Here is a 24,334-nt window from a genome sequence, read left to right on the forward strand (position 1 = left end):
GCACCCTTCTTTCTGTGACTGGCATGCGCCGCTACTACATGGTTTGTAACCTAAATGCCTTTAAGTAATTTAAGCTGCTTCATTAACCTGAGCCATTCCTTTCTGAGTACAGTGAATTGACTGCCAGGTGGCTGCCAGCCAAACCTTCCTGAGTTACAGTCCCTCACAGTCTCCACTCTTGCTGAAGACTCAGCTGTCAGATTATTTCTAGGGCTGTTGGATTTTCCAGTGTGTTTTTCATTCTGTTTGATTTAGAAATTAGAAGAACAAATTATCAAAATCAGGTTCTCTGTGCTTATTTCAACCAACTGATCTGTTCTCCAGACTTTATTGCATACTACCTTACACATATGCACTGAAAGACATTGATGTAATTTGGGCCACCGTCCCTTCCCCCAACCCTTCGCCCCCAAAACACCACCTCCAGGACACTTACATTCTATAGACTAACCTTTCCAATCCCTGCATCTTCAGTCCCACCCTACTCAGGCTGTTAGGTCCCTGTAAGTCTCTTTCTATTCCCTGGCCACCCCATTTAAAACGATCAACCACTAACTTGTTCTCATAAATACCCTGACTCCTGCATGACCTTCAGCCAGTGCCCAGCCCTGGATTCCTCTACCATCTCATTTAGAGATGGTGACCTTGGAATTCAGTCTTCTGGGGAAGATCTTGCGGCTCCACTTAATGCCCCACTGCAGTCATGCTGTCGAACCTGCACTGGACCCCCAGTGTGACTCCACAGTCCTGCTCTACTTACCTTATTGGGGTCCCCACCCTCTCTCTCTCTCTCAGCAGATGCTCTCTCCTCTCTACTAAGAACATTAAGATTATTCACAGTGAGTACCTTCATCTTTCTTTCTCTTTCTGTACTTCAATATTTATCTTCTTTCCTCCTGTCTCAGGAGACATGTCTATAATACTAAGACTTACTGGTTTGCCATCTCAGGAAAAAAACTTACCACTGACTCTGATAATTTCAGTGCTACTACTCAGTTGTTCTTCCTTTCACAGCCTACTCTCTTGGTGTAAGAAACAGTTTCTGCAAACCTCTGTTTCCCGGCTTTTGCCTCCACCAACTGAACTGGAAAGTTACCCTCCCTCCAGAGTTACCTACTACTGATGATCCAATCGCCAACTCCCAAAGGCCCTCATCTACCTTTTGTTTTACTTTATGCTTCTTGGTATTCCTCTCTTTGTCACAGCCCTTAGCTTAGCAAACAAATCCCTCTGCACTTCCCAGAACTCGCAGTGTGTCAGCCAAATTTGTATGTTCCCTTGTGTCTTTCCTCCTTCACAAATTTATTCATTGTACTTCTTCCACCTAAAACGTATGCCTTCCTTGTCTGTGCCTCTCCAAAATCGTACCATTCATAAAGGCCCTATTCAAATGAAATCTTCCAGATCATCGAAACCAGAAGTGATATTTCCATTCTCTGAACAGAAGAGTGAACTTGGGCATGGGATAAGGGTTTCAATAAGCTTTTTCTTGTGTCTGGAATGTTTAATATAACTATTATGAAAAAAATCAGGTTATAAAATATTTTACACCATAGAATGCGAATTTTGATTTTAAAATATACATTCAGGAAAAAAAAGTACATCAAAATGTTGTCAATTGTTATCTCTGAGTGGTAAGTTTCTGAGTATTAAATATTTTTCTGTACTTTTTATGGAGCTTTTTCATATTTTTACATAGAGCATGAATTATTGTAGAAATCAGAAAACAATATTTAGAGAGACACAAGGTCCAGAGATGCAGAGGTACAATTATGACCTCCACTCACTCTTAGTAGTTGGCGAGGCTTCCTGGCGTAATTGCTACAGCACCTCTTTCACCGCCCCTGGTCCGCTCACATGACCACATCCCCAGGAGCCTCCACTGTCTCCTCTCTTCTTCCCGCTGTCAAGGTAACAGCCAAAGTACTGATCCCAGTGGATCCCAAGGAACTTGCAGGTCCAGCAGGAGCCATCCCTGCCATTATGCTTCTATGTACCTCCTTTTATCTCAGGCTTCACAGCTTGGCAGGCAGCCAGGCTACTCTTAATTCAGACAAAAGGGCTGGGTTGAATGTGGAGAAAGCAAGATTCCCTACAACTTGGAGTTGTTGCCTTGTGAGGTTAAAAACAGTTTTCAGTTTTACTAAAATTCTGAATTCAGCTGTACTATGTATTATTACTCATCTTATGCCAGGAAGCTGGCTTTAATCCCTTCTTTTTTCCTTCCTATTAAATACTCTGGAATATCGTCATTTCTTGTTCCCCTGCTGTCACAGCAATAGTGAGTCTGGCTCCAGTGGCGAAGGAGAATCCCATTGCACCCATCCTCACGCTCTTCACTGCAGTGGCAGTTATGGGAATAGCTTTTTATTTTTTTATTTTTTAAATTAATTAATTATTTATTTATTTTTGGCTGCATTGAGTCTTCATTGCTGCACGCGGGCTTTCTCTAGTTGTGGCGAGCGGGGGCTACTCTTCGTTGTGGTGTGCAGGCTTCTCACTGCAGTGGCTTCTCTTGTTGCAGAGCACGGGCTCTAGGCACGCGGGCTTCAGTAGTTGTGGCTCGCAGGCTCTAGAGCTCACGCTCAGTAGTTGTGGCGCACAGGTTTAGTTGCTCTGCGGCATGTAGGATCTTCCCGGACCAGAGCTCGAACCCGTGTCTCCTTCATGGCAGGTGGATTCTTAACCACTGCACCACCAGGGAAGCCCAGGAACAGCTTTTTAAATAGCCATTCTATACCCTCCTACAGTGTACTGCTTGTTTGGTTTTGTTTTAATTTTTTTTTTATTTTTACAAATGTTTGCTCTAAAATAACACCCAATATACACAATTTAAATATCCATTTATTTAAAATTAACACTTTGGAATAACAATCCTGTTCTACAAAAAACTTCAGTCATTATTACAACTATGTATATGTGATGAAGGGAAAGAATTTTTGTGGTATAAAGAAATACTGAATTTGATCTGAAGTCATGGGAATCAGATCAGTCACAATATATCATGCAGACTTTGTTGTCTCAAGGTCCCTCACACTCCCTAGTGTATATTTGGAGCATTTTGAGAAGATAGCAGGATGCCCCTTCAAGGAGTCAGTGCCTGCTATTCTTAGTCCCCAGCTCTAGAGAGGCTCGGGGCTGAAAGATGATGTATTGTTGACCTTATTGTTCATGGTCATTAGTATCGACAAAAGAACACCTCCAGGCCCTCCCTCTGTAACCTCTTACCATCCTGCAAAGCCCAGGGTCTGGTTGAGAACCATTTCAGATCTTAACAAGCAGAACTATAGAAAGTGTGCTACTCACTGGGAAAACAGTAATGGGAAGGGTCAAATACAAACCTGCAGGCTTCTGAATATCAAATGTTAGCAATAGAATGTTTTACAGTACAATCGTTTTTATTGTTTCGATGGCCTCTATCAAAGTGTTAGAACTGGCCACTTACCTGTAATAGCCTAAAAGTTTGCTACCTCTGGTTTTATCTGTAATTTTCTATGTTCTTCATAGTAAATAGGTGTAACATCTTGACTGTTTAATCAGTTTGTTAAATATTACCTAAAGCCTTCATTTCTAGTAAACATGGAGAAGTTGTCTCAACAGACATACCTTTTACTTTTCCAACTCATCTCTTAAATAACTATGGAAGGGAGCTGCTTGGGAGTAACACTTTTCCAGCAAACTCTAGCTCTTTCAGGAGCCCTTTAAGGTTGCCAAATGTAGTTTCAAAATCTAGCAGCTAATCATAGTGTTGCAAGAATAAGGGCATTTTAACTAGGGCCATTTCTTTTTTTCTCTTTATTTATTTATTTATTTATTTTTGTGGTACGCGGGCCTCTCACCGCTGTGGCCTCTCCCGTTGTGCAACACAGGCTCCCGACGCGCAGGCTCAGAGGCCATGGCTCACGGGCCCAGCCGCTCCGCGGCACGCGGGATCCTCCCAGACCGGGACACAAACCCGCGTCCCCCGCACCGGCAGACGGACTCTCAACCGCTGCACCACCAGGGAAGCCCTTTTTCTCTTTTTTTAAAATTAATTAATTAATTAATTGTTTTTGGCTGCATTGGGTCTTCGTTTCTGCGGGCGGGCTTTCTCTAGTTGCAGCAAGTGGGGGCTACTCTTCATTGCGGTGTGCAGGCTTCTCACTGTGGTGGCTTCTCTTGTGGAGCACGGGCTCTAGGAGCGCAGGCTTCAGGAGTTGTGGCACACGGGCTTCCGTAGTTGTGGCTTGTGGGCTCTAGAGCGCAGGTTCAGTAGTTGTGGCGCACGGGCTTAGTTGCTCGGTGACATGTGGGATCTTCCCGGACCAGGGCTCGAACCCGTGTCCCCTGCACTGGTAGGCGGATTCTTAACCACTGCACCACTAGGGAAGCCTGGGCCATTTCTTTTTATGAGGCAACTTCATTGTGGGAAAATTTCCTAAAAGTTAATAGACATTGTGGATTCAAAGGCAATTATATTGTTGCGCTAGAATGATGTTCCTCCTCTTCTGCATTTAGAGTAATTGCTAAGCTTCGTTTTTTTCCATCAGTGAAGAAGAAATACAAACAAGTATCACATGCAGAAAGGAATACTGAGAAAGTCAAGACAGTTAAGTGTAACTATCCACAATGCCATATGGAAGGAGCTAGATCTTACATGCAATAACAGACACAGAAACATAGGAAGAATCTTGGTTAAACAAGAAAAAGAATTACCTGACAGAAAGTGTTTTATAAAGCTAAGTATTCCAGGACCCTTCAAACAGAATCCTAGGACCAGTTCCTGCTATAATATGTTGCTAAGAGAGAATATGAAATTCCTCTCCTGACAGTCCTTACAAATGGATTAAATTCTGCTTCAGCTTCCCCGATCTACCACCCCAAAGCTGATTTTTCTTACACTTCAACCTTTTCTAACAGCATTAAATTTTGCCTGATTTAAGGGACAAAGGAAGGAAATGGGATTGATTTCCAACCTACTTCTTGAATATTTACAATGCCAGACCTTCTAAGCCTTGAATCCCAACCAGCTGGAAGCAGTTTTTCTTCCTTTTTGTGTTCCTACAGCCCTTCTTTGTGTTTCTCTTAGAGCTCTAATAATCTGCTTTGTTAATTGTCTATTTCTTTATCTCACCTCCTAGATCATAAGGCTCTTGTAATAGGAACTGTTTTGTTCATCTTGGTGTTCGTCCTCTGCTTCAGAACATTTAACTATTATTGGGCCCAACTGGTAGTTGCTCCAACTGCTTCCACTCTTCTGTCCCCCTACTACACACGACTTCCCTTCCTTTTTTGTCCGGATCTCCTCCCTCCCCATAGTTATTTATTCTTCCATCCTCACAAATTGAAACTTCGCTTAAGGTTTCCAGAAGACCTCTTTCACACAAGGGAAGATTCCTACCACCATTCTTTGTTTCCGTCACCACCAATCTTTCACTCTCTCCCTCCTTCCTGTTTGTTGTCAAAGGTATTCTTTTTCTGCCCTCAACCTCCCCACCGTCACTCATAAAAAAACAAAGTATGTGCTGTTGGAAAGTTTACAGATGAGTTGCGGAAGGAAAGGTTTCAAAGTCCACTTTAAAAGCGGGCTGGTGAGGCTGGGAGATACCTGATCGTCATCACCTGTCCTTGGGCGGATGCTTTCTGCCCTGTTGCCTGTTACTCAGCGTCCGAAGGAGATACCTGGCTCCACTCCCTATAGTCTGTCACAAGAGGAAGGAGAAAGAAGGGAGGGTTGGAAGGCTGTGGGAGCTTGCATGTGCTCCTTCAGAGAAGCCAGAGATAGCAGGAGACCCAATCTGTTTCCCAATTTATGTGTTCTCATTGTTGGTAGATGATGGGTGTCCTTCATTCGGATAATTATGATTGCTCTTAAAATATTACCTCAAATAAAGGGCATAGATTCTTGCATAAAATGAGTGCCTTGTCTCTTCTTAGTATTCCTACTAAACTATATATTCTATTTTATACTAATAGTGGAGATGAAATCTCTTGTGCTTTTTTCTAGCTTTATTAGGAGACAAAACTAATTTTAAGGAAATGCTGAAAACAGGAATGCATTTGTTTCCCTGACTGTGTATAAGTGACTGAACTTAGGGGCGGTGTGAGGAGAAGGCAAATGAAAGGAGGGATGGATGACTACTCAGGTTTATTGAATACCAGCATATGGCAGGAATGATTCTAGGCAGCAGGCAAGGTACTAAAATCATCTCCTCTAATTCCTCATACACTGAGGGAGGTAGGCATATTCCCACTTTACAGGTAAGGAAACCAAGGCCCAAGGCCACATAGCTGAGAATGAAGCCGAGATTCAAACCTGGGCCTGACTCCAAAACTCCTGATCCTGCTTTAGAAAAATCAGTGTTGGGGAATTCCCTGGCAGTCCAGTGGTTAGGACTCCATGCTGCCACTGCAGGGGGCACAGGTTCGATCCCTGGTCAGGGAAGTAAGACCCCACATTGCTGCATGGCATGGCAATCAATCAATCAATCATCTGAACATTTTTAAAAAAAGAAAAAGAGGTACTTCCGTGGTGGCGCAGTGGTTAAGAATCCTCCTGCCAATGCAAGAGTCACAGGTTTGAGCCCTGGTCTGGGAAGATCCCACATGCCGCGGAGCAGCTAAGCCCATGCGCCACAACTACTGAGCCTGCGCTCTAGAGCCCGTGAGCCACAGCTACTGAGCCCACATGCCACAACTACTGAAGCCTGCACACCTTGAGCCCATGCTCCGAAACAAGAGAAGCCACCGCAAGGAGAAGCCCGCACACCGCAACGAAGAGTAGCCTCCACTCGCCGCAACTAGAGAAATCCGGCGTGCAGCAACAAAGACCCAACGCAGCCAAAAATAAATAAAGTTTTAAAAATAAATAAATAGATAAAGAAAAAGAAAAGAAGGAAAGAAGACATCAGTGTTAGAGAGGACTTGCACAGTTGCCAAAAGACACATGTTAACCTTCCAGGAGTAAAAACCACAGAAGTGACTGATGCTGATTTTCCTTCCCTGAACTAATAGGAGCTCCTACGCTATGCAGATCCCCCTGAACAATTTTTTTAGCATGAAAACTTGTAGTGGTTGCCTTAGAGCTTCTCTTCCTGCTTTGCTCACAGTTACAGTTCCTTAATTATATAAACAGAGTAGAACAATTCACAGCAAAGACTCCTTCCACCTGTGGCATATGTCTCCCAAGCAGTGTTCTCTCGCCCAGAGAAGCCGTTACCTTCCTAACACACAAATTTGCTTAACTTTTTTTTTTTTTTAAAGAAAAGCAAGATCCGATTACCAAAATGACTCTTAAACTCTTCTCCAAACTTCATTGCAAAGGAAATGAAACTATTAAAAGACAATTGCTCTGTAATTCAGGAAATTGAATTAACTTGTTTGGAGCTATAAACAGGGGAGGACTTGCACTGCCCTGAGCCACATATTGTGAGACCAAACAGTGCCCTGCTCCACAGTGACTGTACGGCAGAGGAGGCATGAGCTGGCTCTTCACAGCAACGTGCAGCTCCTCTAACGCTTGCTTTTCTTTACTACCAACATTTACAGTTCTCTGTACAAAATGAGAATATTCTGGCAGATGTCCACATTTTGGTGATAATTTTTTTTACTTTATTTAAATTTTCATTACTGTTCCTATAATATTTGTGCAATGAAATATGTCTTTTTACTAAATAAAAGACTCTCAGATCTTGAGCATTAAGAATTTCTGCAGGTAAATATTAATAATTGAGGTTACATGATAGGTACAAGAGGGTTCAGTATACTGTTCTCTCTATTAGTATATATTCAAAATTTTTCCGTAATAAGTGGTTTAAAATATTTTTATCATTCAGATCAATTTAATTCACATTTTCTAAGTTCCTCCTATACTGCTTTGTCCAGAGATAACTGCCCTTCCTTGCCCCACCCACTAATCTAACACTGGTCAAATTTAGACACATTGGGGATTGAAAGAAAGGGAAGTGGGGTAAGCTGTGTTCGGCTCAAGAGCTCTGATCTGCTACTTCTTAGAATAATAAAGTCCATGATGAGAATAGCCATCACTCACATTTTAGGTTCTAGATCGCTACTCTAACAGTAATTAATTGATGCAGACCAAGCAAGAAATGACACATCTTTTTTTTTCTTCCTAAACAAAATTAGATCTAGCTCTAAACTGTCATTACCAGGGTTTTCAGGAAGTCCAATATCAGTGATTACAGGCCCGCACTTTTTAAGAAAATTTACTCAAAGCTTGTAAATAAGGCAACAAGATTGCTACTCGCTAGGCCCCAGACCTGTATAATAGCCACATGTAGCTACTGAGCCATTGAAATGTGGCCAGTGCTACTGAAGAATTGAATTGAGATGTGCTGTAAATGTAAAAAACACACTAGATTTTGAAGACATAAAAAATAAATCTCAATAGCAGCCTATATTGATACATGTTGAAATGATAACATTATAGATATACTGGTTTAAATAAAATATTTTATTAAAATTAATTTTACCTATTTTCCTCCCTTTTTTAATGCAATTACTAGAACATTTAAAGATATATATGGACTACATTATATTTGTACTGGACAGTGCTCTCTAGAGTTTATAGGAAGTAACTTTGACTAATTGTTTACTCCTGATGAAGGCCCATCGGTGAAGTTAGCTCTTCGCCTGTAGATCATTAATAAGTTGAAGATTATTTCTGTTTATAACTGAAAGATAACCCGGAAAGTTTTGATTTCATGACCCTTGTAAAACATTAAGTAGTTTTGTATCTAACCTGGTGGATTTCATTCATCAACATTTTATTTTCTTTAACAGTTTGACTAGACTTATCTCTGATGGTTGTACCAAGCAGAATCATTGTCATAAGTCAAAAATGAGATTACTTTTGTCTCCAGAAATTCTCAAGCTATTTATGTACTTGGAGAGACTATTAATGACTGTTCAAATGATATAATGGATATAAATTTGAGTGTTACTCTGTGAACTATTTTATGCGTAGATTTAGAATTAGGCTTCACTGAATTGTCTTGCCTTTCTTTCCTAAAAGGACGGTGAAAAGGAAGTGAAAATATTGAATAATGCTGATACTGAATTACAGTTGTTTGCTTTATCTGCTCATGTATGTGTGTAAATAAAGGCAGAGGAACTATGATGTGTTTTAAAATTCCAGACCTTGTCCCCAAAGAAAACTTTGCAAAGGTCCTCCTTCCCCATGCTGGGCCCACAGAAATGTCCTACCCTATACCACGGGACATGTGCTGTTGCCTTACCCCATAAGTAAAAAGGGTTTTTTTAATGAGCCCCTCATAAAAATATAGCAGAAGCCATTTTGACAGTAGCTGGGCTACTGTTTCCAAGTATACTGAACCCCTATTTGTAGCCTAATTGAACACTTGCTTTACTAACCCTTTTGAAATCGCATTTGGGATGGGATGGCAAATAGGAGCCTGTTCTGTCTTCCATTTGGCTATTTTTCGTTTGTCTGTTTGCTCACATAGTCAACATGCTGCTGAGAGTCTAAGGAGACAAGACAGCAATAAAGGGGAGTGCGGAAGACCGAGGTCTGAGCTCCAGATCTCTTAGCTACCGAAGTAAATAAATAATGCAGAGCTGCAGTCTATGAGGGAGAACATCCAGACAAAGCTGAAGTCCCTTTTTCTCTTCTCTTTCGTATCGAGAGATTTGGGAAATTGCTATAACCATGAATTATTAGGCGTGTTTTATTTTATCAGGTTGGAATGAAATACAGAAACCTAATCCTGAAACCTGGGGGATCTATGGACGGCATGGACATGCTCCAGAATTTCTTGAAACGTGAGCCAAACCAAAAAGCGTTCCTAATGAGTAGAGGCCTGCATGCTCCGTAAACTGGGGATCTTTGGGAGCAGTCCATGTCTGGAGGACAAGCTGACATCATCTTGTATTACTGGCCTGGAAACTGAAGGGAGTTTTGCAAATGAAAATGTAGATTTCTATTGACTTCCTTTTGTTTTTTGATTTGAAAAATTATACAGATGTAAATGGAATTATAAATACGGTGACCTAAGAAAAAGACCCATTAGAAAATAATTGTACTATAAAATTTCATAAAAATGGATTTGATTTCGTTTTATAAAAGTTTCATATGAATGTAATTTGATTTTTTTACTGTTGTAATCTAGATTACTATTATAATTAAGAATTTTTAAATTGAATCATATACATTATATACTTTGATCCTTCTTATATCTTGAAGTTTTGTACTTGGGATTTCTGAACTGATAAATGAATCACCACGTTCCTCTGTTAAATATTGCCTCAGAGCCTTGCATCCACTTTGACTCTGTCTCCCAGTAAAGTGTGACTCACCTCTTTGCCTGCATATCTCAGGGCCAGGGGAATATGCCTCAGTAATGCATTTATCTGTATTTCAGGCCTCATGATTTCTAACTTTCTGCCACTCTTGAATAATGTTACTCCAATTGGTTTAGTCTTTTCTGTCTAACGTCCAGTCAGAGAACACCAGAAAATTATGAGTTTTAGCTGAAATTACTTAATGCATATTGCAGGTTTTAATATCTTGTATTAGAGAATTTTGGATCTTGGATTAGAGGTTCATTTCCACTTCAGCATACAAGAGTGTCAGCCTTTCTGCATATTTGCCAATTAGAACACTAAAGCAAGTCCAAGGACATTTTTCTCTTCTCATGTTTCTAATAAGTGGTAGGGACTTTGCCTCCTTTACTCTACCCCTCACCCGAAGTGGCAGGTAGACATGTCACAAGGTCTATCCCGAGTGCCACAGGAAGAAAGCTGAAGCTGATATGGAGCATAAAGGGTCCAGAAACTCCAGGAGAGGAGTGGGTTCTGCACAGAAGTGTTTGAGGACGGCTGCCCCAAGTGTTATGTGTGCTTCAGCTCAGCCATGGCAAGGAGGCTCTTCCATGGCTTATTTTGTCTGGTGATTGTAAGTGAACCTTTGGATCACTTTAATTCTCTTTACTGTGGGCCTAAATTCCATTTCTTCAGCAGACCAGGAAACTTACGTACTTATTTTTCCTCTAGGAGTCTACTCAATGAAGAAACCAAAACAGGATAATTTTTTTTTAATTAAAAAAAACTAATTTTGAATGTATGCATTCTTCACAGGACTTCTAATTGTTGTACAGTGTGTACCTGAGGTATGACTTTGCTGGCCAGGAACAAAATTAGAACCTTTCCATTCTCTAGTCCAAATGGACTTTGTGCTAAATAAAAAAAAAAAATATTATGCTGCATAGTCAAACTGTAGACAGCAGGAAAAATCAAGAGCTATAGAGACACAGAAGAAAATTCAGATTATTATTGTCAAGCAAATACCCTTAACATCAAGGAAATCCCACCCTCCCTTCTGAGACAATTGCCTGGCCCTCTCTCCCCGACATTTGTTCAGCATCACCACCTCAGGTCCGTGAAGCTGGGTTTTTTTTTTGGTGGGGGGGGCGGGTTGGTCTGAGCAATGTATGATACTTTTCTCACATTTGTTTTTTTCCGGACTGTTCTGTCTTCCAGTTTCAGGCAAAAACTCTCTTCAGCTTTTTCTATCGCCCAATGCATCTCCTTAACAATAACTTTATCATTTTAAATCTTAACTTATTTCACATGGAAAAACTAATACTTGGTGTGAAAAAGGCTGCACACAATAAAATTACATTATTATCCATGAGAATGAACTCACGTTTCTTTCATACTTTAATGTTAAAACTGAAATGCATAAGAAAACAAAAGTGCTGTGGTGTTCTTTTTATTTAGGGTTCACATCCAGTATTTAGAATCTACCGAAGAACATAATGTCCATCAACAGATGAATGGATAAAGAAGATGTGGTACATATATACAGTGGAATACTACTCAACCATAAAAAAGAACGAAATAATGCCATTTGCAGCAACATGGATGCAACTAGAGATTATCATAGTAAGTGAAGTAAGTCAGAAAGACAAAGACAAATACCACATAATATGACTTATAGGTGGAATCTAAAATATGACATAAATGAACCTATGAAACAGAATCACGGACATAGAGAACAGACTGGTGGTTGCCAAGGGGGAGGGGGTTGGGGGAGGGGTAGAGTGAGAAGTTTGGGTTAGCAGATGTAAGCTTTTATATATAGAATGGATAAACAACAAAGTCCTACTGTATAGCATAGAGAACTATATTCAATATCCTATGATAAACCATAATGGAAAAGAATATTAAAAAAAGAATATATATATATATATAACTGAATCATTTTGCTATACAGCAGAAATTAACACAACATTGTAAATCAACTATACTTCAATAAAAAAGTAAAAAAACTTTAAAAATAAAATCTACCAAAGAACAGCAATAAAATCAAATATTCATCAAGAAATATTCTCTAACATAGTTCAAAACTAAGGACATATTTTTTAAAGCCTTTTTGAATGTGGCCATCCATCTGCTTCTTTTTTTCCTAGATCAGAACATAGAGTGTCGGTGAGTATTCTGAATGGTGGAAAACTATAAAAATTGTAATTCACCAACCTACACTTTAGATTTATGGACTGACACATAATAAAGTCTTCTTGTTTAATGATCCAGAAGATTTGGGCCTGTTTCAGGTTTTAGGACAGTTGTCATTTCACTGAGGGCAAGTTCTTAAACATCTTACGTGTGGTAGGCTTGGTTCCTAAAGGTTTAATTTTAAGATGCTACAGAGAAGAGAAAGAAAAGTCCTAATGTAATGCCACCTAATATAGATTTTTTTCCTCTAGTACAGATGTTGCATGTTACCTAGATAAAGAACTAAAAATTCTCTTGAAGAGTATCTACACCAAAATCTTGCCTTTCTAAACTACTATGATGAAGGGTAGCTCTTTACACCTGACAAACAGCATTGTGTAAGAGACCAAAATCAAAAAAAATAGCAGAAAACAGCTCTTAAAAGTTTTTGATACCATGATTTTTTATTTGTAGGGAATTTACCTTAATTAGTAGGGAATGACTTAACTTTCTACTTTACCATTTTGCCTTTAGCCTTTGTGTAGGAATTAAGGTGTATAGTGATCCTGCCTCCCCAGTGAATCTGCTGGTTTGTTTATGACCATTTTTAATTTTTTCCTTTTCTGTCATTTAAAAGAAGAGTTTTTCATGCTTGGAGAAAATTTAATTAAAATACTAATCCCCCAAATTGGGTTTCGGCATAGTTAGCTGATCCCCAAAGAGTGTTAAAAGAGAAACCCTGTCCCATCTGACTGGATGCAATGACCAAGGTTTCTTTCTTCCCTCAACACAACATTATTACAGTTATGTCTCTCATCTGAAACTGGATAGCCCTTCAAAATTGAATATGCCTTCTCTTATGAACACTTGATGAGAATAAAAGCAAAAAAGACACATGCTTTCATTTTCTTTGAAAAGCAGTCAATGTCCGAAGTTTACTTTTTCAGTTTATTTTTAATGGAGAAATTTCCACTAGGAACAAATCCACCTAAGTGATTATCTAGTACCAACTGTATCAAGGCAAAGGGTAAAGGTTATAAAATCTAAGTACTAGGTTAAGATAGCCTTTTCCAACATACCCACAATAATGCTATATAAATGGATACTTGTTAAAATTTTTTTTGAAAAATTGGGGTAATGAACACAGCAACCCTTCAAACACCCCTCTCCAGTGAATGATTCTTGAGTTTTCATTTCACTGCATTTACCTTGTAGTTCCCTTTCCTGATAAAATATAGGTCCAGTGCATCTGGTCCACTATGTATGTACAAGGGGAGAGGTAAATATGACCCAGGCTCTCTTGTTTCTGCCCATATGAGCTGAAACCCATTCTAGCTGCTTATTGCATAGAGCTTGGGGGCTCACCTGAAATTTTACTGCCATGATAAAATGTCACTAGCATTTGTTGTCAGAGACACTGTATGGCTTAGAATGGTTTAAAGGTATGGTGTTCACTGAATCCAACAAGACACTTGACATCTAGATGGATGTCTTTAAGGCTAAGATGAAGGATATGACAGGATAATCTTTAGCCAGCTGGATTTCCAGCTATTGAAACAACCTGAACGAGCTGAATAATGATTCACATTGCACTAAGGGAAATTTCCAGTCCTTTGTATGAAGACATAAAGCATCCTATAGAAGGTATTACCAAATTTACAGATAACAGAGCTGGAATGATTACATATGATGACATTTGAAACTATTTCAGTGCTGAGACAAATTTAAGATGAAATTGGACCCATTACATTGCCAAGGTGATAGGAGGGGAAACCTGACTTGATAGTGGTATACTCAAGAAAAAAAAAAACTGAAATTTTTATTTGACTAAGTTCTAGTATAAGCTCACAGTACTGCACACCTTGGGAGGGGACAGGAGGCGAGAACTAAAGCCTTGTAAAAGTGGGTTGATGGAAGAATGTGTCCAGATCAAAAGAAAAGTCCCACTGGACTCCGATGTGTTAAGATCAATCACAGCTAGAATATCGTGTTCTAATTGAGGTGTTGCATTTTAATCAGACTTTGGCCAAGTATTACCATGTTTGGAAGAGTAGGAAAAGGAGGGTGATTAGAAAACACTTCTCAAGAGCAATACATGAAAGAATTAGGGAAATTCAATCTGGAGATGAATTCAGACATACAAATGATAACTGTTTTCAAATACTTGAAGAATATGGAAGAGAGAATAGAGTTATTCTTCACTGTTTCAAGCGCCAAAGCTTTAGAGAAATGGTTGGAAAATATAAGGAGACTTTAGCTCAGTATGAGGAAGCAGTTTCTAATAATTATTGTTGATTACAAATACATTCCGCTGCTATTAATGAGTGTTCAAACAAAGCCTGTGGCCGCCAGGAGTGTTAAAGAGGGAATTCCTCCTTTGAGTAGATGTTCGTACCAGACCAGCTTTGAGGTCTCCTCCAAAGTTTAACATGCAACAAATAATCATCAGAAAAACATCACTCAGGTGAAAGAAATGTTTACAATGCTGGACCTTAGAAATGGCATTTAGATGATTGCAGCTCCTTTATACTATAGGGATGTAGTTTAAGCATTGCCTTATTCCTCATTCATGATCAACCAGTGTTTATCCAGACATTATTATCAGTTTTCTGGTGGGTAATCTGGTAACTGAGAATGGGAGGTTAAGAGCCGTATTTGACCGTAGGAAAGCCAAAAGCTCTCACAGAATGAATAAGGTTCTTTTTCTCCCTTTTAGAAAATTTACAGTTGCTCTCTGTCCTTTCCACCCACTGCTATCTTCATCACACATATACACAGAGGCAAAAATCTAACTCAAATATCCAGTTTATTATGCATGCATTCCACCACATTGCCATCTCTTTGGGTCATTATTTCTATTCCCTGTCCTCCACAGTCCTTGGCTCATAGGGAATAGGCCATAAATGTTTGTTAAGTAAACATACCTTCTTTAAGATTACTTTTTGATATAAGGATACATTTTTCTACTGCAAAATACCTAATTTACAAATGAATCTAAAACTACATAGATTCTTTTTACACCTTCCACAAGAAGAGGCTCTTTTCCTTAGTATACTGAAAAAGTTTCTGTGTGAAGTAGATGGAAGAAACATGCATTTTGTAAAAGAAAAATTAAGGAGTGGAGAGTGTTTCTAAAGTTTCCTCCACTTCTCTCTGTAATTATGTTCTAAACCTCGGAATTTCTTAATGTAGAAGCCCTGGTTCCCTAGAAGATCTACGAAAGGAGGAAGAGAACAGATGTCCATGACTATCCTGAAATTATGTTGAAATTTTTGTGTACATGGATAAGTGCAACTTTTCTGGGGAAAGGATCCCTAGCATTAATCAGAAAATTTTAAGAACTACTGTCTTAATTTTTTTCAGACTTTTGTTTTTTAATTCAATTTGAAGACTATAAAGTACCCATTATGTATCAGGTGCTGTGCCTGGTACTGAGGATACAAAAATGACAGACAACCTTGAACTCAAGTTGCTCACAATTTATGAGGAAGGCAATTAAGTTCATAATTCATCGAGAAATTATAAAAGAAAGGTATGTTTAAAAAGCTTTTCTGCTGTTTTTCCCCAACACTGGTTGACTCCATTGTACAATTAGAACTTTGTGCCACAAAATTTTACAATTACCATGCCACCTGCCACCAGGTTTCTAACATAATGGTTGATTTTCTCTTTTCAGCATGTCAACAGTGGGATTGCATGGTGTTCTTCTGTCTGTTTTCCAAGAATTTTTTAGACTCTGTGGCTAAAGAACTCATAAATAAGAGATGAAAATGTTCACTTTAACCATTTTTATGTATTGTGATTAAATGGGTATAAACCTCTAGCCGTTAGAGGAATGAGTGTGGGACTCTTCTTGACCTGATAGATGTTGTATACCCAAGAGGCATTGGTACATCCTAGAAGACAGGCTAAGATGACCATTGAGCTGTTTAGAGAAGGTCCAGAATTAGTCAAGATTCCTTACTTCCTTCTCCCATCAGTGTTGTTAATGTTTGTTTACTACCAATAAGAGCCAAAGGAAAAGCACCCAACTCTTCAATCCCTCACTGTCTATTATTTGTAACCTCCTTATATGAGGATAGCAGCTAATTAAGCATTAGATCAATGAAAGACTGTAAAAACTTCAGAGTTCCAGGGTTCGTGACAAGGACTGGAACTAGACTTTCAACTTACACCTCATTTCCTTGTGTAAATGTACAGTAATTTACTTAATCAATTCCCTGTCGATGAATTTTTACGTCGTTTTCACTCTTTGGACACATCTGTCAATTTAGCTATTAAATTCTTAAAAGTGTAATTCCTGATTCAAAGGGTAGAAACACTTTAAATGTTGACATATATTGTCAAATTAGAGCCCTGTTTCTTAATACTGTTTACTACAATTGTTTAACGTTGAGGCAGTCACAAAAGATAAATGAGGAAAAGTGATTAGCCAGCAAAGCAAAATATCTGGTGTGACACCATTTATATTGCTTTCTTTCCCCATTGAGTGATGAGGACTAAAGGTTACTTCTTTTAGAAAATGGTAGGAGTGATTCCAGACAGGAATTTTCTTTCTCTATTAATGATTGGGTAGGTCCCAAAAGGAATGTAAGACTTTATCCCAGAACAAAGCCATCATCAGTCCTTTTGTATTCAGGGCAAAGTGGGGAAAACCAAAAGATGCATTTTGTCATCCCTGTCTCAAATCAGATGCCTTTCTGTGGTCTTAAACGTTTGTGTGACTGATAAGTGGGACCTCTGTTGTAATTCACAATGCAGTCACTGTTCTAAACATGTACATGGCCCACTCTGTCTCAGCTTCGATTTTAAAATCTTCAGCCAGAGGCTATTATCCTCTGTTTTGTTCTGTCAGTGACACAGTTAGCCAGTGAATTTCCAACTGGGATCAGGTGGCAAGAGAGAAATTTCTCACACTTCATGTCTCAAGCTTTTATACACCCCAGGACATTTCCTCCTTTGGGGGGCCCCTGATTGTGGAAACTCCTTATATGTCTGTGCAGAATACATGAGAGCTCTCAAAGATTTGGCATCTTGCATAACTCATCAACCAAACTTTAAGTAAGGTTACAAACTTGTTCCAGGAAAGCCAGACTGCTACCTGGTTGACCCTTAGCCGCTGAAGTTCAGATTAAGGGGGAAAAAAATCACTAAGCCCTGGTTAAACTTTTTAAGCCGTAGTTTAACTTTTCCCTAGTTAAAACCAACCTGTGTTATAAGGGTGCTGTGTATTTGGGTTAAAGTCTACAAAGATCTTATTAGTCGCTCTGACTACCTAATAAATATCTCAGGGCCCTATCAGAATCCAGCCAGGGTGTGTTAGTTCAAGAACATACTGTTTTCTGTTTGCCAGTAGACAAAATGTCAATACGCCTGCTGCATTCCTCTGGGGTAATAGAAATGAAGTCATTACATTAGAAAATGAATCATGTGCCTAAGGTACACTTCTCACTCTGAACACACTGACTCTCCCGGGTTAAGGTCACTAATCCGTCAGCTGGAAGTAGCCAGAAGAGAGTGAGGTGGAAGTGTCACTCAAGGAGCATTGAGGTTTATGATATTTGAGATGGTAATGACAGTGGTTGGTGTGGAGGCTGAAGTTTAAATGTGTCTATCAGAGGGTAAATGCTGAGAGGCCAGGGCAATTTTAGACATCAAAGGGGGAGCACTAATATTCAAGAGAAGAAAGTATTGTGTTTCAAGGACCTGCTTGATTAACAAACTATTATTATAATTCAAGAGGAGTAGGGGAAGTTTTACTTTTCAAAAATAATATAGGAGAATATCTAAAACCAAAATTTTTTCAGGTCTTGCTAAGCTTTAATAATAGAAGGTATGAATTAGAAGGAACTCCTAAATACTACCTTATTACCTGTTATGTATTAAAAGTTTTGTAGTCATGGTTTTTTCTCCCCAAAGGTCATGTGAAGACCCCGACTTTTTTTTCTTTTTGGCAGCATTGGGTCTTCGTTGCTGCACGCGGGCATTCTCTAGCTGCGGTGCGCGGGCTTCTCATTGCAGTGGCTTCTCATGTTGCGGAGCATGGGCTCTAGGCGCACGGGCTCAGTAGTTGTGGCGCACAGGCTTAGTTACTCCGCGGCACGTGGGATCTTGCGGCATGTGGGATCTTCCCAGACCAGGGCTGAAACCCACGTCCCCTGAAGTGGCAGGTGGATTCTTAACCACTGCCCCACCAGGGAAGCCCTGTAGTCATGTTTTAATGGAACATTACCAAAGGTGACCTTTACTGTGTGTGCCAGAAAAATCTAGCTGTCATCTTGAGACTCTAGAGGAAGCATAAAAGGAGCTATTGGGCAAACTCGACAACAGTTTCTAACATTCCTAAACAGCCTAATCAATAAGTAAAAGGACAAAATGGTGTCGCTGAACCCTCTAGGAACCTATAATCAACATAAAAAACTCAGAAATTATCCTTTTTTTAAAAGTGAAGTATAGTTGATTTACAATATTGTATTAATTTCTGCTGTACAGCAAAGTGACTCCGTTTTATATATATATATACACACACACATTCTTTTTCCTGTTATTTTCCATTATGGTTTATCTCAGGATATTGGATATAGTTCTCTGTGCTATACAGTAGGACCTTGTTTATCCATTCTATATGTAATAGTTTGCACCTACTAACCCAAAATTCCCAATCCATCCCTCCCCCTTGTCAACCAGAAGTCTGTTCTCTATGTCTGTGAGTCTGTTTCTGTTTTGTAGATTGGTTCATTTGTGCCATATTTCAGATTCCACATATAAGTGATATCATATGGTATTTGTCTTTCTCTTTCTGACTTACTTCACTTAGTATGATAATCTCTAGTTGCATCCATGTTGCTGCAAATTGCATTATTTCATTCTTTTTTTTTTTTTTTTTTTTTTTTTGTGCGGTACGCGGGCCTCTCACTGTTGTGGCCTCTCCCGTTGCGGAGCACAGGCTCCAGACGCGCAGGCTCAGCGGCCATGGCTCACAGGCCTAGCCACTCCGCGGCATGTGGGATCTTCCCGGACCGGGGCACGAACCCATGTCCCCTGCATCAGCAGGCGGACTGTCAACCACTGCACCGCCAGGGAAGCCCTATTTCATTCTTTTTATGGCTGAGTAGTATTCAGAAATTGTCATTTTTATCATTACTTTGATCTTGAATATTTCTTTTTGCCCACAAAGCTCACACTGCACCTCTACCCTCTCCTACACGTTCTCACTTACACCGCATTCTTTGAGGAAAGAAAATACAGTTTCAGGTTGGGTGTTTCTTTTGATGCTAAGATGCTTAAAAGGTAAGTGTAGAACATGAGAGAAATAAATGTTTATTCCTTTCCCATCTGGATTTTACAAAGCAAACTACAAGAGAAAACAGTCAGTGTGCATTTGTTCCCTCCTGTCTCTCTCATTCTGCTCAGGATTAAATGTTCCCCTCTTGCTCAACCAAAATGGAAATATGATCTCATGTGTGTTTATTGTGGTGCCTTTGTATTTCCTAGGCCAACAGGGGGCAAATTTTGATTTACTGACATTACTTCGTCCCCCAAACACAGGGAAATTCTTCAGGGAGCTTGCTGTAAGCGTCTCCAAGTGCAGCTGAATCTCTTAGGTAGACACTGTATAAAACTTGAGTGATGCTTTAAGATGCGAAAGGGACATCATTCAGTAGTGTCATCGCCACACTCCAAGAGCAAGTCCAAGTATTCTACCAGACAGGGTTGCCAAATACTAATCAGACTAATTGGTTACCAAGGCTATTCTTAAATCTTCTGATCTTGGAAATTCTCCAGTGAGAAGAAAAGGAGCTATATTCCATTCCCCATATAAAATACAAAAATTTCAATCACATTATACACTTAAGTGAGCAAGAAATTATCAAGAAAAACTTACCCTATCTCAAATAACAATTTAGAGAGAAAACAAGTGTCCATATATGTGTGTTTACTTCTTTTCTCTCAGTGTCATTTCTCTATGTCCAGTAAGCAATAAAATACATTTCAAAGGACAAAAGAGGCTAACTTAAGTAAGATACATCAAAATGAAGAGATTCATAATAGCCACTGCAATTTCCCATTGTAAAGGACAGAAAGTTTCCAATATGGAAAATGGGATTAAATTTAAGAAACTGAAGAGTTTCAAATGCATAGGAAATATCATGGAAAAAAGAAATTATTATACTTCCATTCACAGCCATCAGACTGGCAGCAACCTGACAATATCTATTAAGGTTGAAGATGTGCACATCTAGTAATTCCACTCCCACATATGTACCACAAGACAAACTCTTCAACATGTGTACCATGAGATGTCTTCTAGAGCATTCACAATATCTTTGTTTGGAATAGTAAGACAGTGAAAACCAACAAAATACCTGCCGGCATAAGAGTGGATAATGCATTGTGGTGTATTCGAACGATGGGCTATACTGCAATTAGGATGAGTGAACTAAGCTACATACATCAATATAGATATAATTCAAGAACAATGTTGAGCAAAAAGTACCACTGCAGAAGAATATGTTTGGGGTAATATATATATATATAACTTTATATACATATACATATATGTATTCAACACAATAGATAACTTGGATCTATACATAGTAGTAAAAGTATAAAAACGTCCACATGAAAATGGACACCAAATTCAGGACTGTGGTTCCCTCTGGTGAGGGAGAAAGGAGAAGGGGTTGTAGGAAAGATATTCAAGGAGCTTCAACTATAACTGCAATTTTTTTCTTTAAAAATCCAATGCAAATATGTTATAAGACTTTTTAAAGCTTTGTTGTTTATTGGCTTGAAATATTTTATTAAAAAAATAATACTTGGGCTTCCCTGGTGGCGCAGTGGTTGCGAGTCTGCCTGCCGATGCAGGGGACACGGGTTCGTGCCCCGGTCCTGGAGGATCCCACATGCCATGGAGCGGCTAGGCCCATGAGCCATGGCCACTGAGCCTGTGCATCTGGAGCCTATGCTCCGCAACGGGAGAGGCCACAACAGTGAGAGGCCCACATATCGCAAAAAAAAAAAAAAAAAAAAATACTTATGAAAGATTTGTCAGAATGTAGCTTTCAAAGTAAATTTTTGCCAATCCATCCAACTGCAATCTTGCAAAACTGAGGCATATGGAATTCCCACATTCAAACTTTTTTGCTTAAGAATGCCCCTTGGATGCCCCCATAAATGCCCAAAAGGAGCATCCTAATCTAATGTAAATCTGAAACAGTTAAGGTTGTTATATGAAAAGCATGGGAGTTGAGGGGCCTGAGTCCTGCCATCTTAGCCTCAGTGGTACTCTTGGCCCCAAGGCTTAATCTAAGAGTTTGGTTAGACTCCTGACTACTCATCCCAAGGTTGTGGAGCTCAACTAGTATGAATTATCATTCCCCCTTTTCTTTCTTCCTAACAGAGCCCAGATTTTCACCAGGTATCTTGATTCATCTAAGGGTTATGCCAAGACCCTTGCCAATAATTGATTCAGGAATGGTCATATAAATTAACCTGCGCCAATATAAAGTGAGGAGAAGTTTGCTAAGGACATCTGAGGACATTTCCCTTGTTCTCAGGATAAAGCTACAGAAAGAAAGGGTCTTTTCCTCTGGCATTGTTGGTATAGATTTGAAACCCAGAACTGTAGCAGCCATTTAACTATCAGGCTGAAGAAAAAGCCAACACTTGGTGAAGGGCAGAACCAAAAGAGTTAAAAACATTAGAGTCAGTGCAGCTAGATTATGTCAAAGACCACCTCACCTCTGCGCAAGGTGGTCTCCAAGTAAGCAAGCCAATCTAGTTCTGTATTGTTTAAACTAGTTAGAGTTGGGTTTTTCTTACTTGTGGCCAAAGACATTCTTACTGAATGAAGCACGCATATATGATTCAGCTTCCTCAGCTGTAAGCAGAGATATTGTCTGCCCTGCCCTCCTAGTTCACTCAATGGTTTTCGGAGATCATGATGAGCCAGTTACGTGAATGTGCTTTGTAAACTATAAATTACTATTCAAGGGCAAACTGGTACTATCATTAATGATTTTGCTATGAAGTTTGGGGTACAAATTTTTTTTAACATCTTTATTGGAGTATAATTGCTTTACAATGGTGTGTTAGTTTCTGCTGTATAACAAAGTGAATCAGCTATACATATCCCCATATCCCCATATTTCCTCCCTCTTGCGTCTCCCTCCCTCCCACCCTCCCTATCCCACCCCTCTAGGTGGTCACAAAGCACAGAACTGATCTCCCTGTGCTATGCGGCTGCTTCCCCACTAGCTATCTGTTTTACATTTGGTAGTGTATATATGTCCATGCCACTCTCTCACTTCATCCCAGCTTACCCTTCCCCCTCCCCATGTCCTCAAGTCCATTCTCTACATCTGCATCTTTATTCCTGTCCTACCCCTAGGTTCTTCAGAACCATTTTATTTTTTTTTTAGATTCCATATATTGAGGTACAAATCTTTTGTTTACTATAAGAATTATGTATGTCTTAGAATGTAGAGTTATTTAACTCATTTATTTTATTTTTAAAATGTATTTATTTTTGGCTGCGTTGGTTCCTCATTGCTGCGCGCGGGCTTTCTCTAGTTGCAGTGAGCAGGGGCTACTCTTCGTTGCAGTGTGCAGGCTTCTCATTGTGGTGGCTTCTCTTGTTGCAAAGCATGCGCTCTAGGTGTGTGGGCTTCGGTAGTTGTGGTGCACGGGCTTCAGTAGTTGTGGCTCACGGGCTCTAAAGCGCAAGCTCAATAGTTGTGGCACACGGGCTTAGTTGCTCCGTGGCATGTGGGATCTTCCTGGACCAGGGCTCAAACCAGTGTCCCCTGCATAGGCAGGCAGATTCTTAACCACTGCGCCACCAGGGAAGTCCCTAGCTCATTTATTTTAAAATAATAGATACTTCCAGAAACCTTATGAAAATTTACACATCATTCTTTTGAATCATATAAAACAGTTACATATTTATAGTATCAGTTAAGAACATCTTTAGCAATGAGTTTTTACACAAGTACAGGACCAAGGGACTATAAATAGCCATTTATGTTAAAGGAATTAAAAGATATTTGTCTGTAAAATGTGATATCCTTACTTAAAGGCTATGTGATCTTTGTCATAACCTGTCTGTGTCTCAGTACGTGTGGTATCTGTAAGGGTTAAGAGAGAAAAATACCATAACATACTTAGACCAGGGCCTGCCACATGGTAACAATCAGAATGAAAACAGCCAATACTTATTTAGCATTTTGTGTATTCCAGACATGTTCCAAGCACTTCACATTCGTCAGTTCATGCAGCAGAACTGTATTGCTGTGTTGTTGTAGTTTTAATTTTTAAAGTAGATTTATTCTTTTCAAGAAAGTATTACATTCCTATTATTTTAAAAATTCAAACAATTCAGAAAAGTACAAAAATGAAATGAAAGTCACCCAAAATTACATCTTATTACCTGGATGCTGGATAAGTAACTAGGCACTTCTCTGTTTAACATGGCATGTACACGTATGTACACATGTGTGCACATATGCACAAGCATGTGTGTGCATACATATAACATGTGTACATATCTATTTTTAGTAAGAAAAAAGGCATTACTTTTTAAACTATATAGTTGGTTCTACAACCTAGGGAATAAAAGAAATAAGACTTTTTCATTTTATTTGGGATATTTCTTATAAGTGAGTAGGGTCTAGACAGGCCACAGACACCTAAATATCAATGCATCTTTATATAAACAGGGTCATACTTTTTTTTTTTACTGGTCTTAAGTGTTTTTTAATTTAAAGTAGCCCTTCAGTCACAGCACATCATCATTTTTTCATCATAAGTACTTATTCCTACCTAATATTTCTCATATTAATTTTTTTTTTTTTTTGCGGTACGCGGGCCTCTCACTGTT

At 39.3% G+C, this 24,334-nt stretch overlaps 1 protein-coding gene across 5 annotated transcripts in view; it reads left to right on the forward strand.

Annotated features, from left to right (window-relative positions):
- NLN (neurolysin) overlaps window positions 1–11,653 on the forward strand; it is a 99,988-nt gene extending 88,335 nt beyond the window's left edge. For 3 of the 5 annotated variants that reach the window (XM_067730827.1, XM_067730830.1, XM_067730831.1), the window contains one exon: window positions 9,699–11,653. In XM_067730827.1, coding sequence (XP_067586928.1) covers window positions 9,699–9,833 — 135 coding nt within the window. In that variant the 3' untranslated portion in view covers window positions 9,834–11,653. The other 2 variants (XM_067730828.1, XM_067730829.1) reach the window with 2 other exon arrangements.
- The last annotated feature ends 12,681 nt before the right edge of the window (window positions 11,654–24,334 follow it).

This window comes from Pseudorca crassidens, chromosome 3, assembly GCF_039906515.1.
Source record: "Pseudorca crassidens isolate mPseCra1 chromosome 3, mPseCra1.hap1, whole genome shotgun sequence".
Classification (NCBI taxonomy): Eukaryota; Metazoa; Chordata; class Mammalia; order Artiodactyla; family Delphinidae; genus Pseudorca; species Pseudorca crassidens.